The sequence below is a fragment of the Zalophus californianus genome, chromosome 14, assembly GCF_009762305.2.
Source record: "Zalophus californianus isolate mZalCal1 chromosome 14, mZalCal1.pri.v2, whole genome shotgun sequence".
Taxonomy (NCBI): Eukaryota; Metazoa; Chordata; class Mammalia; order Carnivora; family Otariidae; genus Zalophus; species Zalophus californianus.
The window spans coordinates 67035152-67055622 of NC_045608.1; the positions used below are offsets into that span (position 1 = coordinate 67035152).

General features: G+C 39.8%; 1 protein-coding gene across 6 annotated transcripts in view; it reads right to left on the reverse strand.

Moving 5' to 3' along the window:
* The window catches only part of PIAS2 (protein inhibitor of activated STAT 2), an 89420-nt gene extending 77028 nt beyond the window's left edge, over nucleotides 1–12392 (reverse strand). For all 6 annotated transcript variants that reach the window (XM_027575245.2, XM_027575240.2, XM_027575239.2 and 3 more), the window contains exon 1: nucleotides 12185–12392. In XM_027575245.2, coding sequence (XP_027431046.1) covers nucleotides 12185–12208 — 24 coding nt within the window. In that variant the 5' untranslated portion in view covers nucleotides 12209–12392. The remainder of the gene's footprint in view (nucleotides 1–12184) is intronic.
* Between the last annotated feature and the right edge of the window lie 8079 nt (nucleotides 12393–20471).

Genomic DNA, 20471 nt, shown 5'->3' on the forward strand with positions numbered 1-20471 from the left:
ACACAAAAAATCCAAAAGAATTCTATAGATAACTTATCACAATTAGGAGTAGAGCAAGGTTATTACACAAAGTCAAAACTGTACTTCTATACACCAGCAACGTAGAAAATATAATTATGAAAAGATACCATTTATCATTCGATACAAAAATAAAGTACCTAAAAATAAATCTAACATATTTGCAATAGCTTAGTTGAAGAAAATTATAAAACTTTATGAAAGACATTGTAAAAGACCTAAATAAATGGACATTACAATGTTCATGGTTAAGAAAACTTAGTTTTCTCCAAACTGATTTATAGATTCAATGCATTTACCATCAAAATCCCAACAGATCATGCATGTTTGTGTGTGTCTATAACTTATAAAAATGATTTTTAAATTATACAAAGGATCAAACAGCCAAGAAGTACCCTGAAGAACTACAAGGCAGAAGGAGTTGGCCTACGTCTTGTCCCTCAATGATTGAGTCGACTGTTTGAGACCAACCTTCACTATGAAAATTTAAAAACTGAAGGTAATATGAAAAACAACCAGTTGAAAACCTGAAGCACTATAAAGTCAGCAAGGACCTGAGAGACCAATGCTGTGGAAAGAAGGGAAGTGTAGAAAATGGAGGCCAACTCCCTGGGAATATCTGCCAAAGAGAAAAGGGCCATGGGTAGGTTGAGAAGGAAAGATCTTTGAATAGACTCACAGGGCTCGGGAAACGAGAAGATTATTTGCAAAATATAACCTGCAAGAGCTGTTATCTGGGATATGTAATGAACTCCTACAAATCAGTATGAAAGAGATAGATGGCAAAAAAATTGGCAAAGCCATGTCACAAAAGATATCCAAATGGCCAATAAACATATTAAAAGGGGCTTAACATCCTTACTCATTAGGAGAACACAAATTAAAGCCACTAAACATTCACTAAAATGTTTAAAATTAAAAGAGTGGACAAGAAAGAATGTGAAGCAACTAGAACTCTTATTATTTTGCTAGTGGAAGGGAATGAACAAATTACAACTACATACCAATGAGTCTTGCAAACAAAATTGAGAGAAAAAGTCAGACACAAAAAATATATACATTACACAGTTCCATTTATATGTTTCAAAAAAAATAGACAAAACTAATCTAAGACTACTGTCAAGCCAATACTATCTTTGAGAAGACAGACATTAGTCACTGGGAGGTAACTCAAGGGGAGTCTCTAGAGTCCTGGTAATGTTCTGTTTTCTTCATCTGCATTTGGTTATACTGAAAAAATTTATCCAGATGTATTCCCATGATCCATGTATTTCCTACATGAATACCCTATTATCAATAGAAGTTTGTTTTTGTGAAAGTTGTTACAGAGTTGGAGTACTTAAGACAATGTGATGGTGCTGTTAGCCCAGATTAAAAGATTAGAATCCAGAAAGTACAGACAGATCAAATTGTAGTACTACAAATTAGCAAGAAAAAGTTTTTTTAAACCTAGTACAAACATGGACAAGAGAAAAGAATCTCAGAAGGGTTTAGAAAATGTTAGTAAGCATAATAAAAGATGCTCACCTTCATTACATATTCAAAAGGAAAAATTAAAAACCAACAACTGAAATTTTTACTCATTGGCAAAAACTTTCAATCTGATAAAAGTGTCAGCAAGAAAGCTAAGTAATGAAAATTTCTACACTGTTGGAGAAAGCCAAATACTGATACAATCCTCTTTGGAAAATAATGTGGCATTATCCCGTACTGCTGAAGACGCACACATCCTTAAATTCCAGCAATTCTACTCCTAGAATTTCTACAGTGAAACATACAAACATTTACACTAAATGAAATCAATAAAAATCACAAATAGTGTCAAATCAGTGCAGATTACGTTTATAGAATTTTTCTTTTTTTGCATTTTCAGAACATTTTGTGTTTCAGAAATTTGAATAAGGAATTGGGGATCTGTAATAGGAAAAAAATGTAAACTACACAAATTTCCAACAAGAGAATGGATGAACTGGTATTCACACAATGGAAAATAAAAAACGATAATTAACCAAAAAAACCCCAAATACAGGATCATTCCATTTGTATAAAATTTTTAAATATATGAAAACCTACATACATAGATAAAAATATAATTTTATATATCTACATTCTGTGGATAAAATCAGGAAAGGGCACCTTGCTGACCTAATGAAATAAACGATTTCTTAACTTACATGATGGCTACATACATGTTTATTTACCTATACCTTACCTGTTACAACCTTTTGTACTTACTAAATAACTTAAATATTAAAAAATTTGCATTATCTGGAATATGTAATGAACTCCCACAAATCAGTATGAAAAAAATAGATGGCCCAATACAAAAATGGGCAAAAAAATTGGCAAAGCCAAATACACAAACTACGATTATAATGAGAGAATTGTCCCAAGAGATCTTTTTAAAGGAATTTGCTTCCTCAGAGAATTCAAGGTATTTTTCCCCATAAACTGAGAACAAATTGCTATTGAAAGAATAAAGCTTCTATAAACTAAAAATATAATCACTGAACTAAATCCTATATTAAAGACAAAATCAAGAAAATGCTCAGATATATACAAATACATGTCAATCTAGAAGTCCAAATTTCACCCCTCAAGTCTCAAAGAAAACAGAAAGGAGGGAAAGAAATTATCAAAGAAATAAAAGATATTCCCCACACATGAAGAATTTTAGAACTAAAAAGTTAACCCCCAAGAATGAAAAAAAAGGCTTACAACTAAACACACGTCACAAAATACCAAAGATAAAAACACCACCACAAAGATTTTAAACAATGTGACTACAAAAGGATAACCATCAGATTTGTAATGAAACTCTATTACCAACACTAGGTGTTTTAAGTTCCTAGGGCAAAGCTTTCAAAATTCGGTAGGAAAAACTGATTACCAACTTATAAGTCTATATCTAAACTTCCAATAAGTCATTTTCAGACACTGAAGAAATCAGACTGTTTATCACCACATGTCCATCCTAAAACAACTACTCAAGATTATATTCCAGTAATATCAAAAAAGTAATTTAAAAAAGACATGGGAGTCAAGCAAAAGACCTAATCCAGGAGTGCAATGTAATCCCAGGATGACAGCTGCACAGCAGATCTAGAAAGCAAGCTGCCCAAATTAGAATAGGAAGGTTGAGAGCTCCAGAAAACCTATCTTCAAGAAAACTTAAATGGTTGCATATGAGAACACATAACATTAAATTTAAAAAATAATTTCTATGAGTTCTCCTCACTCAAGCAGGAAACTTTATTATATTTCTCCTTCAAAGAGTACAGGTTTAGTAATAGAAGTTCCTCTATAGCTCCAAGTGATCTGGTTTCACAGTGACTGATATTTCTATCAGGATATATACTACAAAGGGTGGTCCAATACTCAATTTCTAGAATCTTCCTATAGAAGCACAGAAAAGTTTAAAAGTGTTAGAAACCATAATATAAATGCTAAAATCTTGACAGCACAATAGAAAATGAAGGCTGGAAGAGAAGAGTGGAGGTAGGAGAAACAAAGGGAAATGGATGGGTGCTGAATCCTCTCAGAGACTGGGAACTGAAGAGATACTCTCTAAAACTGATAGGTCAAGAAACAGAAATTTAACTATTACAAAAAGTTAATAACAACTGACAGCAGAATTAGGAACAAAAATGTAACTGGTAGAGGAAGACATAGATGGCCAACAGACACATGAAAAGATGCTCAACATCACTTATCATCAGGAAAATGCAAATCAAAACTACAATAAGGTATCACCTCACACCTCTCAGAATGGCTAAAATCAGCAACACAAGAAACAACAGGTGTTGGCAAGTATGTGGCAAAAGGGCACTTGCACTGTTAGTGGGAATGCAAACTAGTGCAGCCACTCTGGAAAACAGTATGGAGGTTCCTCAAAAAGTTAAAAATAGAAGTAATCTACGATTCATCAATTGCACTAGGTTTTTGCCCAAAGAATACAAAAATACTAATTCAAAGGAATATATGCACCCCAGTATTTATAGCAGTATTTATAGCAGCCAAATTACAGAGGCAGCCCAAGTGTCCATCAACAGATGAATGGATAAAGAAGACGTTGTTTGTATGTATGTATATACATAAACACACACACACACACACACACACACACACACACACACACACGAATACTACTCAGCCATAAAAAAGAATGAAATCTTGCCATTTGCAATGACAGAGTTGGAGCCAGAGAGTATATGCTAAGCAAAGTAAGTCAGAGAAAGACAAATACCATGTGATTTCATTCATATGTGGAATTTAAGAAACAAAACAAACGAGCAAAGGGGAAAAAAGAGAAACTGAGGCAAATCAAGAAACAAACTTTTAACTACAGATAACAAACAGATGGTTACCAGAGGAGAGATGGATGGTGGATGGGTGAACTAGGTGATAGGGATTAAGGTGGGCACTTGTGATGAGCACTGCCTGATGTACTGAAGTGCTGAATCACAATACTGTATGCCTGAAACTAATATTACCCCGTATCCTAATGGGAATTTAAATTAAAAGTTTTTTTAAAGATTTTATTTATTTGACAGAAACACAGCAAGAGAGGGAACACAAGCAGGGGGAGTGGGAGAGGGAGAAGCAGGCTTCCCGCGGAGCAGGGAGCCTGACCGATGTGGGCCTCGATCCCAGGACCCTGGGATCATGACCTGAGCCAAAGGCTTAACAGATGAGCCACCCAGGCACCCCTAAATTAAAACTTAAAAAAAATAATAAAAAATAACTGGTACAAATCAAAATGCTAGGAAAAGTGGAAAACATAATGATCTAAACTTCATATCTACTAAAGTCAAGCAAAAGACACTGTTCAGAATTGAAAGAAAAATCAAGATACAGAAAAATATGTGTTTTTGAGTTTAGGAATTAGCCTAAAGAAAAAAACTAAAAACACCCAAACATAGTTAAAGGCAGTTATATCAGGAGTGGAATCTACTGGGAAATAAAGGAAGGGCTTTTATTTTTCCTTCTGAATTCTCCTAAACCACCTGCACAAGTATTGCTTTCATTTGGGAAAAACGATAAGGAATGGAGATAAGAATATAAATTATTATTAAAACCATTTTCCAGGGGCTCCTGGGTTGCTCAGTCGGTTAAACTTCCCACTCCTGATTTCAGCTCAGGTCATAATCTCAGAGTCCTGAGAACAAGCCCCTAATGGGGCTCCACTCTCAACACAGGGCCTGCTTGGGATTCTCTCTCTAGCTCTGCCTCTGCCCCTCCTCCCACTCATGCTCTTGTGTGAGTGCTCTCTCTCACACTTGCAAAATAAAGAAATCTTCAAAAACACTCTCCAGATTAGGGCGCCTGGGTGGCTCAGTCAGTTAAGTGTCTGACTCCTGATTTTGGCTCAGGTCATGATCTCGGGGTCATGGGATTGAGCCTTGTGTCAGGCTCTGCACTGGGCATGGAGTGTGGAGCCTGCTTGGGATTCTCTCTCTCCTTTTCCCTCTGCCCCCCCCCACTTGTGCACACATGTGCACACTCTTTCAATAAATAAAATATTTTTTTAAAAAACATTTTCCAGGTTAAAGAAAAAGTGAAATAATTTGGTCAAGGTCATACAGTCAATAACCATGCATCCCCAAAGCTAATGTCAAAAAAAAAAAAAAAAAAGAGGCAGGAAGGAAAGGAAAGAAAGAAGAAAACAACCTTCTGCAACAGCTTTTACTGACCTATAGGAATAATCAAATGGAGAGCTCTAAATGTCTACGTTAGGTTTATATTGTTCTCTGCAAATTCACAAAATTCTTATTTGTTTCAAACTGCTTTTCCAAAAAAGTCACATTACTGGGGGTGGGGATTCAAAGTAAACATTCATAGAGAATAGTTTGGACTATGATGCCAACTGATTCCACGTATCACTTTTATTTCAACTGTGCAATTTCTTAAATTCAGATACCTGAATAAAAAGAGATTAGCTATAAGGATAACTCAAGGGAGAATCATCCTTCAACAAATAATGTGGGGAAGTGGATATTCACATGCAAAAGAAGTTCGATCCCTACCTCACACCATAAACAAAAAGTAACTCAAAATAGATCAACAACCTAAATTAAAAACTACAACTATAAATATAAACCCTTATATGACAACAAACATAAATCTTTATGACACTGGATTAGGCAATGACTTATCAAAATCACAAGAAAAAAAGTTATAAATTAAACTTTGTCAAAATTAAAAAACTTTTGTGCTTCAAAGCACATTATGAAGAAAGTGAAAAGACAGCCTATAAAAAGGAGTAAACCATATTATCTGATAAAGAACTTCAACTTAAAAAAAAATTTAAAAATGGGCAAAAGGTTTGAATAGACATTTTTCCAAAGAAAACACACAAATGGCCAATAAGCACACGCAAAGATGCTCAACATCATTAGTCACCAGGGAAATAAAAATCAAAACCACTTTACATCCATGTGGGTGAGGATATGGAGAAATTAGGACGCTTATAACTACTAGTAGGAATGTAAAATGATGCAGCAGTTTGGGGAAAGTTTGGCAGTTCCTCAAACACTTAAACATAGAGTTACCATGTGTACCCTGCAATGCCACCCCTAGGTAACTACCCAAAATAACTAAAAACATGTATCCACACACAACTTATACACAGATGAATGTTCATACTAGTCAAAGAGTGCAAACAACCCAAATATACATAAACTCATGAATAAACAAAATGTGGTATACTCCATACAATGGAATATTAGCCATAAAAAGGAATGAAGCACTGCTATATGCTACAACATGAACCTTGAAAAGGTTATGTTAAATGAGAGGAGCCAGACACAAAAGGCCATGTGTATGATTCCATTTCTATGAAATGTCTAAAACAGACAAATCCACAGACAGAAAGTAGATTACTGGAAGCTGAGGGCTGGATGAAAGGAGGAGGAGTAACTGCTAATGAGTATTGGGTTTCTTCTGGGGTGATGAAAATGTTCTGGAATTAGATGGTGGATGCTTGCACAACTTTGTGAATAGACCAAAAACCACTTTAAAACGCTGAATTTTATGGCATGTAAATTAAATCTCAATAAAAAAAAATTTTAAAATAAAGTAGCTAAGACCCAATCCAGAAAAACAAAGGCAGGGGCGCCTGGCTGGCTCAGTCGTTAGACATCTGCCTTCGGCTCAGGTCGTGATCCCAGAGTCCTGGGATCAAGCCCTGCATTGGGCTCCCTGCTCAGCAGGAAGCCTGCTTATCCCTCTCCCACTCCCCCTGCTTGTGTTCCCTCCCTCACTGTCTCTCTCTCTGTCAAATAAATAAATATCTTTTAAAAAAAGAAAAGAAAAGAAAAACAAAGACAAAATTCTGAGAAAGGAGAAACATCTGAATAATGTTGTATTTAGAAAAGTGTCAGCTTTATCAGAAAAGATATTCATGGAAGGAGGCCACAGACCCAAGGAGCAAACAAATGCAAAAGTATCTACTATAGCTAAGAATACCTTGGTTTACTATAAAAAATTATCTATTTAAGTTAAATATTGAGTTTTGAATGTGCTTTCATAGACATGATCTCAAGTGAAGTTGTGTCCTGAAATTTTAGCTGTGTCCAACTCATGACTTAGAATCACATGGTGGATTCAGATGCATCTATCATATCTATTAATCTATTTACTTGTCCAGTAGTTGGGGAGTATGAAGGATGAGGAACTCTAACCTCAAATACCCCATTAACTTTCTATTCTCCCTCTATATCCTAACAGCACCTGAAGCTACCAGAATGGCAAGTTCTGCTAGGTGTAAAGAACCAAACACTCAAGCCTTCTAGGCAGAAAATCTTCTGTTACAGAATTACTTAAGACTCAGCATAAAAGATCTTCTGCATTTGGTTTGCCAGTATCTATTAAGAAAGTTATGATCACTCACTCTTTCACTAGCCCAAATAGGCACTAAGACTGCACATACACTCACTCCCGTTCTCTGAGGCACATGGAGATAATAAACTCAATGCACAAAAGGAAGGGGATAAGGAATAGAGGAGAGAGGGAGAGAGAACCTTTAAAGTAAGGAAAAAAAAAAAAAAAGAATGTTACTGCAATAGATCCCCCTCCATCTCCACACTTGAGTGGTGAGAAGTAAGGAGAGTGGATTAACCAGGTTAAATAACAGCAGGAACCTTTTTAAGAACTGCCAAAAGACTGCACCAGTAGCCCACAGTATACAATTATGCAACTGGAGGAGAAAGACAAGGGTAAAAAAGCCACTCCGGGGGGGGGGGGGGTGCCTGGATAGCTCAGTCGATTAAACGTCCCACTCTTAATTTTGGCCCAGGTCATGATCTCAGGGTTGTAAGACTAAGCCCTATGTTGAGCTCTGCACTCATCAGGGAGTCTGCTTGAGATTCTCTCTCCCTCTGCTCCTCCACCCCGCCCCGCCCCTGCACCTCCCCACCCCCCCCCACTCAAATGCAAGCTCACTCTCTAAAATAATCTCAAAAAAAAAAAAAAAAAGCCACTCTGGTTGAAGAAATGAGGGACTTCAGAACCCTGACTATTCTGCCTCTGCTCCATCCCTGTGCTTAGCTCTGCTAGAGACTTTCGTAAGGAGAAAGGAGGGTGGCAGTGACAGAAGTCGAAGCCATCAGATCTTATGAGCTTGTCCCAGGTTAATTCACAACTAGTTAGTTTGCAAACTAGGTTAATTCAGAAACTTCTACCAACATAAATGCTATAAACAAGCAACCAGTGAATTGAATAATTTCTTCTCTAGCACCTTGAAAGCTTGGAACACATGATGTGTTATTATAATCATCCTTGACGGGCACCTGGGAGGCTCATTTGGTTAAACGACTGCCTTCAGCTCAGGTCATGATCCCAGAGTCCTGGGATCGAGACCCACATCAGGCTCCCAGCTCAGCGGGGAGCCTGCTTCTCCCCTGACCCTCTCCCCTCTCATGTGGTTTCTCTCTCTCTAATAAATAAATAAATAAAATCTTAAAAAAAAATCATCCTTGACTACTCAGCCCACAATTTCCATTTACAGAGAACTTACTCCTTCCTTTCCCCCAACCCATCAAGATAATCTCATGAGTCACGTTTGTGTGCTAGGACTCTAAACTGGCCATAGATGATTAGAAAAGAAGTGGACCCTCACCTAAGCTCAGCCAGTCGGATCCTCTCTCAGAAGAACTAGAAGAAAGGTATGCTGGTATTCTATTAAAATGAAAGCAGCAAAGTGTAGGGCTGCCATATTCTGCTATGACCGGACAAGACCTCTGGTATTGGCTTACACAGCAGTCTCCAAAATCATCTGGCGGCCTCTTAAGGTTCCACAGAAGTTGCCTCATCAAATAACACCCACCCCCCACCCTAAGCTTACAAAGCAAAGGCACAGGAGTCACCAAAGCACAGTGAGGATGACCTTTCCCAGAATTCCTGACCTCCAGTACAGGAGATGGCATCACCAGCCAGAAGTGACCTGCTCCAGTTATACATGCCCCTAGGGAGTAGCCCTGAATGATAATGGATAAAGATAATGGAAATCCTCTCAGCAGCAGTATGGATAGACATATATGTGACATCCAGGTCGGCTATTTCCTCTACTGCCAAGTTAGCCAGCAAACTAATACTGGCCATTTCTCCTGGTCCTTTAATTTACTTGATGATCTCTCTGACCCTCACAGAATATATTCTGAAGCAGAGACCATTTAGAATGCCCTACATGTTTCTTCCTCTTTTCCTCCTTTCTAATTAGATTTTCAGTCAGCTGTCCTGTTTCCCCTCCACTATTATATGTCACATAAGAAGGGCACTGGCTATTTATCATCGTTTAGTTCACAGACTGCAGGCTGATGGCTAGCAGCACCACGTGGACCTGAAGGAAACTACACAGAGCAGGATAGCTCAGACTCTGAAAAGCATGGACTCTAAAGCTGGACATGTGATGTTAAAAATCCCAGGTCTTCCAGCTCAAATTGTCAGGTTACTCAAGCTGTCTCAATTTCTTCTGACAATTTCTCCTAACAATTCTATTACAATTGTTGTGAGAATCAAACAAGTGTGTGAAGTGCCTAGACCAGAGCCAGGTATGTAATAACCACTTATAATGGATACCTATCATCATCATCATCATCATCATCACTGTTCCAAATGGGGGCAGGGGACGGAGACTGTTCATCTTTAAATGGAGAAGATGCTGCTGAGCAACTAAGGTGAAGACTGAGGTGGATAATTCTTCCAGCATCTACCTGCACATCCTTCCTCTCCTCTGAAAACTCTTCCCAGTAATTCTCTGTTGGGCACCTTATGTAAACTATGCGGGAGGGGCCATCTTCCATCAAGTGTAGGGAGAAGCAAAGACAGCTGATTTACAGAAAAAGATAATGAAGCTGACCCACAAAACAAATTGTAGAGGGCAAGGTGAGGGAGGCGGAAGAGGGAAGGGGGAAAGGAGGTGGGGGGAGATAAAGGGGGGTAGTGGAAAAGGGGTTGGGGACAGGTAGACCCAAAGAGAAAAAAAGCATCTTTGGTTTCCAACCACTTTGCAGTTCCTAGTTCCACTTGAACTTCAGCACTAACTGCCCTGTCTGCCCTATATTGGTAAATAAATCCTCCCTTTTTATTAAGCTTTGACCAATAACATTTATAAAAGTCTAATGCAAGTCTTGGAAAAATTTTCATCAACAAAAAACCTTAAAAGAGGATAAATTGTATAGACGTTACTACGCAAAAATGAAGAGAATATTGCAGGTAAAAAAAAATTTAACTTCAACCTTCAGTCTCCTCAACCAATCCCTAAACCTAATGCATTCATTTTTACAGCTGAGGCTCAGGCCCGGTTGTTCCAAAGCTCCACAGGTGTTAAAAGCTCTACGGTCTGAGATACTAAAACTCCTACACGTACCAATATGAATACCCTTTACCTACTATCATGGTTCTCTGTATAAACTAATATAAGGCATAAAATGCATTAATGTACTATTCTTTTTGAAACAAAAGGGAAAATGGCAGGTATTATGCAAACTGTAACACACTCTCCCTTTAGATCGGAATCACCAATACGTTCTTTTGATTATGTCCACCGTACCAGCGAGGTGAGCAGCGAACATCCTTCCCGACTCCATCCCTCGCGGAAAAAAACAATAAACATACAAAACTGAATCTTTTACCGGATTCCTCTTCCTTCTTATTCCAAAAAGTAACCCTAACATCATACCTCTGTTATGCAAAAGGAATGCCGTTAATTTCAAGTTCACATTCATCTACACTTTGACTTTTTTTTTTTAAATCAGGGTTTCCGTCCCTAGGTATTCCATTTCTGTCGCCAGTAATTCAGCGATCCATAAAAAATAAAGCCTGTTCGTTTACCACAGTTTAGTTTCAGTTGAGGACTCTGAAGGTTATCAGCCCAGGGAAAAATATCTTTTCCGTTCCACCCCCAGCACACCCATTTTCAAACCTCTACAGTACAAAGATATCAACAATAAAGTTTTCACCTTGTTCTAAGGCTAGAAAGAGAAATGTTTTCCCTCAAGAGCAAAACGAGTTCACAAACCTCATGACAACACGGCCTTTGCGGGTGTCTTACCATGGCACTAAGAAAATATCAAGGTTTAAGGTCGATTATTAAAGGCAGTGATCCCAAAAGACCAGGCTTCTCTCAAAGAGGAAGCACTGGTAGAAGGAAGGGGCCTTTCTCGTGACAGATCTTACTAAACGGTAGCATCAGCCATAAGACGAGGATTCCTAAAGGCAACTTCACGTTTCACAAAATAGTCTCCCACCAAGTGAGTAACGTGTAGACTTCTGAATCGCCACACACACGTACACCCCATGAAGGTGGAAAAGCAAATCCCGCTTCCCACCTCAGCCCTTACACGAGAAGGTCGAGTCCCCCTGAGCCCCTCCCGACGGCGGCCCCCGCCCCACGCCAGGTGTGCGAACCCCCGGCGGGACCCACCGGCAGCTCGCCCGCGCCCCGGGCCTGCCGCCCCCGCGCGGCCCAGGCGTCCTCCGCCGCCTGGCTCCCCTCCCCCGCCCGCGCCCGCCCAGGCGGGCGCTCGCTCGCACTCGGGCCGGAGCTCGCGGCTCCGCCAACTCGTCCCCGCGAAACAAGAAGGTGGCGGGCGGCGACGCTGCGGCTTCCCCGCCTCCCCTCCCCTCCCCCGCGGCCTCCACTCTCCACTCCCGCGCCCCCGCTTACCCTCAACTCCTCGAAATCCGCCATTTTACACCACCCGCGGGCGCCGCCGCCGATGCCGCCACAGCACCCCCTCCCGCTGCCGCCAACGACGCCGCCGCCACCACGGCCGCCGCCGCCGCCTCCAGCACCATCCTGCACTGGGCGCCTCTGAAGACGCCGCGGCCGCCGCCGCCGCTGCCGCTGCCGCCGCTGCCGCCGCCGCCGGACCTGTCACGTGACCGGCGCGGAAGCCCCGCCCCCGGCGCGCGCGGGCTCCGCCCTCCGGCGCCCACCCAGCCCACCCGGTCCACCACCTTCCGCCCACGTCTTCCGCCCCGGCTCGCTGCGCGCTGCGTTCGCCGAGCGTCAGCTCCCGCCCTCTCCCGCGGCCTGCGGGCCTCCCGCACGCCTTCAGGCGCCGAGCCTGTGGCTTTGCCCTCCTTCCCGCGCGGCGCTTCCCTCTCCTGGAAGCGCTGGCGCGACTGCAGCGTTACCCGGCGGCCTGGAGGAGGGCCTGGCCCGGGGGATTGGCGGAGAGAAAGAAGAGGTGCCCGGGGCTCCGAGGCAGCAACATTTCGGGAAAATTCTAACGGTGTTCTTCCACACGGTGGCTGTAGCTGGAGGAAAGCAGCCGCAAATAAAACCATCCCCCAGAGTAGTGGCGGAACAATCTAAATGTGGGTGTTGGGTAAGCTATTGTTCCTATCTAATGGTGCAGGATTGGTGAGACCTCTTTGGATTTGGTAATATCCTCCAAGTACTAACCTGGCTGATTCCTTCTGACTTTGAAGGGCGACTGAATGTCATGGACTGCAGAGTTGAGAGAGTTGGGCGGTGGGACTATGGAGCCGTGAAATAAGAGAGCGAAATCAGAGCGCTCAGGAGAACCCTGGTTTTTAAAAAGTCGAGGGGTCAGGGAAATCAGATAGCTAGGAAAGATGAAATGCCGAGGGCAGAAGAGATGAAAGGAAGCTTGATGGCACCGCTGACGTGCTGATAAAGGATGAGAGAAGATGCTGAGTCAAGCTGTTCAAAAATTCACTGGACCAAGTCCAGGGTTGAGGTTTCCTTGAAGAGATGGATGAAACCCACCCACGAAAGAACTTTAAAACGATACAATTTGCAAGGCCCTGTTTAATTTGGTTCCTACCTACTGCCTCTTCCCAACCCTATTTGTTTAATGAATAAAAGAATGAATGAACACTAGAGTGGTTTCTAATGCTGGTTCGCTAACATTAACTTTGTGGTCTTAGCTTGGCTTATTCTTGATCTGAGCTTATTCTCCTTTGGCCTTGGTTTACACCTCAGTGGAGTTTAACATTGTTCAACAGGCATTAAATGAAGGCCACTGCAAACTAGGAGCTTTGAGGGACTAGAAAGATGAATGGATTATAATACAGCCCTTCCGCCAAGAGGCTTTCAACACAAAAGAGGGACCAATATGAACACAAAATTAAGAGAAGTATGGCCTCCCTGAGACTTGTTTGTAGTGTTCATTTTAGGGTTGGGTAGGTTTGACCGCAGAATTCTAAGTGCTGCCTCAGACAACCGAATCATAACCAATGTCCTCCTTGTCACAGTGATTACATCAGAGCTGAACCAGTAAATCCAACTACGACCACAGGGCATTTCCAGGCTTTGCCAATTAGATCAAGTGTGGGCCCATTTATTCAGTGATTAGAGATGAGGAGACTTTCTAGCTTGTGGAGTGCTATCACCATTTTGCTACAATGAGGGGTCAGCTTGAGGACCAACCCATCTCATGGGTAAGAATCACCAAAAAAATGCCAGAATTAACTTTGACAACCCCCCCCCCCCGCACCTCTTTACTAGTCAGTTTTCTTAAGCCAATGACTTTCTGTTACTGTTTCAGATAGTTTTCGATAGGTTTTCTATTAGTAGCATCTGAAATAGAATGCTACGTTGTCTGCCTACACCAGATTACTAATTTGGCATCTTTTCTAAACTATACTCTCTAATACTCATTCAATATTTGTTTAGTGGAAAGCCTGAGTGGTAAAGAGTGGAGGAGATGTCTGTCTCTTGACTGTCACGAACAGTTCAGCTCTGATCTAAATTTGTATATCCTACTCATGAGAAAGAAATCTCTGCACTTACTTGCATCTAACTTCCTTATAATGTGGCATGAAATGTCCTTGGAGCAGAGCTGGGGAGGAGGGAGGTGTGATAATCTCACCACCGCTTTAAGCCTCATACCAAACTACCACTTCCAGCCACACACAGAGCTATCCTCCCAGAGGAATTCCATTAAATACAATTTTTAGCAGCTCTTTCTGCCCACAGATCCTGTGTCTGTGCCCTAATAAAACTACCTTTTTTGCACCGAAAAAATAAAAAATAATAAATACAATTTTTTCCTCGCTACATTTTCTTTTTTTAAAAGATATTATTTTTAAGTAATCTCTATACCCAAAGTGGGGTTTGAATTTACAACACCAAGATCAAGAGTCACACGCTCCACAGACTGAGTCAACCAGGCACCCTCCTTATTACACTTTCTATGATAAAATGTGTTAACACTTTTTATGGATTGGGATTCTAGGCAATTACCTGATTGGTCCACCCCCTTAACCTAGCTCCAATTAAAAAACATCGGTATTGTAATTAAAGTGTCCTAAGATTACACTACATGAAGTCAAAAGTCTCAGGAGTGGCTTTTCCACTTCTTAGCTTTGTAACTTTAGCAAAGTCACAACCTCATTTTCTAATCTATAAAACGAACGTTTATTCCTGAACTCAGAATGTTGAAGGATTAAATGAGATAAAGTATATGACTTTATGAACTTTTAAAGTGATAGATGATAATCTTTTATATCTAAACAGCTGATAAACATACCAAAAAAGTATTAAGAGGCACTCATATACCCATATGATATATCCTAGTATCTTTAGAAAAGACTCAACCTAGTTGGACTGTGCATGAAATTTTGAATTCAGTTCCAAGCACCTGTCTTAATTCTTTTCCTTCCTATCTCTGAACCCAACAATTCTCTCTTTTCCACTGATTTCTTCCTCCCTCCATATAATCATTTTCAAGCTTCCTATACTTCCAAGCCACCTTTCTTCCTTTGCCAAGCATAAATCTATTTTATTCACATTTCTTCACTCCTTTATACTTTTCTGTAGTGTTTGGCCTTAACCTTTAGTGAAACTAATATCAAGGAAACTGAACAATGAATTTATCTTTTAATTTTATATCCCCAACTTTTTATTCTGAAAATTTTAAATACCAAGAAAAATTGAAAGCATAATATGATGAAGACCCGTATATATTCCAACTAGATTCAACAATTATTGGTATTTGAACAATAATTTTTATTAAGGTGTAATTTACATACAATGAAGTCCTCGTATCTTAAGTAAACTCTTCAATTTAGTTTTGAAAAATGCTTATCAAGATACAGAACCCTGCCATTACCCCAGAAAGTTCCAAGTTCCTTTTTGCCCCATCCCAGTCAAGGCTCCCACAACAAGCAACCAATAATCTGGTTTCTAATACTATAGAGAGAACTAAAAAATGAAGGAACATTCTCTACTTATTTTTAAGTGCTATAATAACTTTGATGCCAAAACTAGACAAAAATTATTTTTCCCATCTAACTTATAAATACTTCTTACCCTAGTAATGCAAGGATGGTTTCACACAGAATATATATTAAGCAGCTTGGTAATTTGATCCAACTACCACCTGAAACAACCAAAAAATCTGGGTTTAGAAAAATAGAACCAAATGCCTAATATAAGGAATTATCCAGCCAAAACCTTAGAAGGAAGTGCTCCAGGCAGTTAAACCAAACATTTGTCCTGAAGGCATTTGACAATACAAAAGCAAAATCTATAAAATGAGCTATGAATTTTGCAGGATTGCTGAGCAAGAGAGAAATAAATCTAAATCTAGTATCACAGAAGATGGAAGGTCTAATAAACACCCCCTATATTTAATATGAGACCCCATAGGGTAAAGATAAACCAGAAGTAAATCAGCACTTCCACAGATTGCAACCAGGTTTAATAGTAATCATAATATTTCAAGCTTTGTATATTGAATAAACAGGTCCTGGAGTGGCACGCTACAGGCACTGGACAGAAACAATTAAGTCCTCTCCAGATGAAGATATCATGACCCCAAACCTCAAATTACCCTACATAGATAATTTTCCAAATGACCAGCACATAGTCAAAAATCAGAGAAAGACTGAAATCAAAGCATGCTTACAGTAAAAAATAAAAAAGTTTGAAAAAAATAATCTAGCAGAAACTCATTCCAGAATTGAAAGGTTTAAGAATTCAATGCATAGGGCGCCTGGGTGGCTCAGTTGTTGGGCGTCTGCCTTCGGCTCAGGTCATGATCCCAGGGTCCTGGGATCGAGTCCCGCATCGGGCTCCCTGCTCGGCGGGAGGCCTGCTTCTCCCTCTCCCACTCCCCCTGCTTGTGTTCCTGCTTTCGCTGTCTCTCTCTCTGTCAAATAAATAAATAGAATCTTAAAAAAAAAAAAAAAGAATTCAATGCATAGGTTTAATAGTGTATTACATACAGTTTAAGAGAAAATAACCAGAACATATGTCAGAGGCTATTTTTTAAAAAAATTTATATGAAAGAGAGAGAGAGAGTTGGGAGAGGGTCAGAGGGAGAGAATCCTCAAGCAGACCCCCCTCCACCGAGCGTGGAGCCCAACGTGGGGCTTTAATCCTATGACCCATGAGATCACAACCCGAGACAAAACCAAGTCAGACACTCAACCGACTGAGCCACCCAGGCGCCCCAGAAGGCTGTGTAGAATGAAGCACAGAGAAAACAAAACAAACAAACAAAAAAGGAAAAATGTATAAGAAAATATTGGAGACATAGTTTGAGGCCTAGAAGATGATGTTGAAAAGGTCCAACAAATGTTTAACTGGAATCCTCAAAGAACAAGAAAGCCAGCATGAGGCAGAAGTATGTGAAGAGATAAAATCTTGAGATCTTCTAGACTGATCAAAAAAACTAGGTGAAAGGGTAACAAAACCCTTTGCCATCCTGCATGGGAACTTGACTTTCAGGTAATTCTCTAGCTTTGTTCACTGGAAGGGGGATAGAGGGCTATAATAAAAAACAACAAAAACAACAACAGAAAAACAAAAAACCGCTGACTGGTAAATTGCCTCTGAATCAGGAGGAAGGAACTAACTACAAATGAATTATAAATACCTGATGGGGAGGCCATACTTGGGACTTTCCCGAAGGAGTTCAATTCACCAGTAAAATATAGCAGTTTGCAGTTTGTGAGCAACTGATGGCATCACCTTCATATATTATATAGAACTACATTGAGAAATAGAATAAATCCATAAGTATAGTGAAGCATACCTATCTTAGTAATTGATTAAAAAAGACAAAGAAAAAATCATTAAAGATACAGATTTTTGTTACAACATAATTAACAAACTTCACCAAGTGACTATAATGTGCAGAAAATGCATTATTTCAAGCACATATGGAACATTTACAAAAATTAAACAGACAATGACAATAGAGCAAGTCTCAACAATTTTAAAAATTGTGATAAACTACACATAACATTTACCATCTTCACCATTTTAAGTGTACAGTTCGCTACCATTAAGAATATTCATACTGGAGGGCGCCTGGGTGGCTCAGTCGGGTAAGCATATAACTTCGGCTCAGGTCATGATCTCAGGGTCCTGGGATCCAGGACTACGTCTGGCTCCCCGCTCAGTGAGGAGTCTTCTTGTCCCTTTTCCTCTGCCACTCTCCCCCTGCTCGTGCTCTCTCTGTCTCTCACGCTCTCAAATAAATAAATAAAATATTTAAAAAAAATTATGGTCATACTGGGGGCACTTGGGTGGTTCAGTTAGTTAAACAGCTGACTCTTGATCTCAGCTCAGGTCTTGATCTCAGAGTCATGAGTTCAAGCCCCACATTGAGCTCCATGCTGGGCATGGAGCCTGTTTATTTATTTATTTTTTAAGATTTTATTTATTCATCTGAGACACAGAGATACAGAAAGAGAGAGAGCATGAGCAGGGAGAGAGGCAGAGGGAGAGGGAGAAGCAGGCTCCTTGCTGAGCCAGGAGCCTGATGTGGGACTCGATCCCAGGACTCTGGGATCATGACCTGAGCCGAAGGCAGACGCTTAACCATCTGAGCCACCCAGGCGCCCCTGGAGCCTGTTTAAAAAAAAAAAAAAGAAAGAAAGAAAAGATAGAATTGTCATACTGTTGTACAACCATCATCACCACCCATCTCCAGAACTCTTTTTGTCTTCCCAAACTGAAACTCTGTACTCATTTAAAAATAACTCCCTATTCTCCTTTACCCTTAGCCCCTGGCAACCAGCATTCTGCTTTTCTCATGGAATTATATAGCATTTCTGTTTGTGACTGGCTTATTTCCCTTAGCATCATGTGTTCAGAGTTCATCCATGTTGTAGCATATGACAGAATTTTCTTCCTTTTTGAGGCTGAATAATATTCCTTTGTATGTATATACATATTTTGTTTATCCATTTATCTGTCAATATGTCTTAGTTTGGGCTACTGAAATAAAATATCACATACTGGATAGCTTGAACCACTTTTTTTTTTTTTTTTTCACAGTTCTGGAGGCTAAGAAGTCCAAGATCAAGGTGCCAGAAGATTTGGTGTCTGATGAGGGCCCTCTTCCTTGTTTGCAGATAGCTTCCTTCTTGCTGTATTCTTACATAGTGGGAAGACAGCTCTGGTGTCTTCATCTTCTTATAAGGGCATTAATTCCATCATAGGGCCTCCACCTTCTCACCTCAGCTAAACCCAAGTATCATCACATTGGGAATTAGAGCTTTAACGGATGGGTATTGGGGAGGTGAGGGGAACACAGACATTCTATCCATAGCAGGTTGCTTCCACCTTTTGGCTATTGTGAATAATGCTGCTATGAACATGAGTAGAGAGATACCTCTTTGAGACCCTACTTTCAATTTTTTTCAGTCTCTACTCAGAAGTGGGATGCTGGAGCATATGGTAATTCTGTTTTTATATTTTGAGGAACTGCCATACCATTTTCAAAAGTGGCTGCATCATTTTACATTCCCACCAGCAATGCACAAGGGTTCCAAATTCTTTCCATCCACATTAACACTTGTTATTTTCTGTTTTTCAATAGTTGCCATCTTAATAGGAGCAAGCTGGTGTCTTATGGTTTTGATGTGTACTTCCTTAATGATTATTAATGTTGAGTATCTTTTCATGTGTTTATTGGCCACATATATACCTTCTTTGAAGAAATGTCTACTCGAATCCTTTACCAGTTTTTAAAATCAGGCTGTTTTTTTGTTGTTGAGTTTCACTAAATTTAAAAGGATTGAAAGCATACAGATTATGATCTATGCACAATTAAGGTAGAAATCAATAAGAGATAACTAGAAAATCACCATAGTTTTGAAAATTAAGAAATACCCTTCTAAATAACCTATGAGTCAAAGAAAAAAATCACTATGAAAATTTAAATACTACCTGAATGAAAATATAAGCTCAAAATCTGTGAGTTGTACCCAAGACCTCATTTATAGGGAAATTTATTACCTTAAATTTACATGTTAGAAAAGAAAAAAGGCTGGCAATCAGTTGACCTAAACAACTTTAAAGTAACAGAACCGAAAAATATCCAAGGAAGGTAAGAAGAAAGACACACTAAACATAATAGAAAAAAACCGATGAAGGGGAAAACTAACATATAATTTGTACACAATGCTTGATAGTTCCTCAAAAATTACCAGACATGCCAGAAAACAGGATCAAATGACTAAAAACCCAAAAGGAGATTTGTGAGGAGCTGCTACAAGTCTGTTTCTCAGTTGCTTCTCTATCAGAGATTCTCATGATACAATTTTCTTATCATCTCCCAGGTTGTGATGAGATATGGTAAGTCATGATAATAGTGTGCACCCTTGATGTGATGTCATGAGAATGGCACTTTACCTATGTGGTCTTCCTCTCAAAAACCCTAACCCCAGTTCAATGAAGAGGAAAACATCGGAAAGATCTCAGTTGAGGAACAGTCTACAAATTACTTGACCAGAATTCCTTAAAAATTTCAAGGTCCTCAAAAACAAGGTAAGGCAGAGAAACAGTCATAGCCAAGGGGAGCCTAAAGAGATAGAACAACTAAATATGATGTGGCTGAGATCCTGCTACAGAAGGACATTAGGCAAGAACCAACATAATCTGAATAAAGTATGAATTTTAGTTAATAATAATGTATCAATATCTGTTCATTAATTATGACATATATACCATATAAACACAAGGT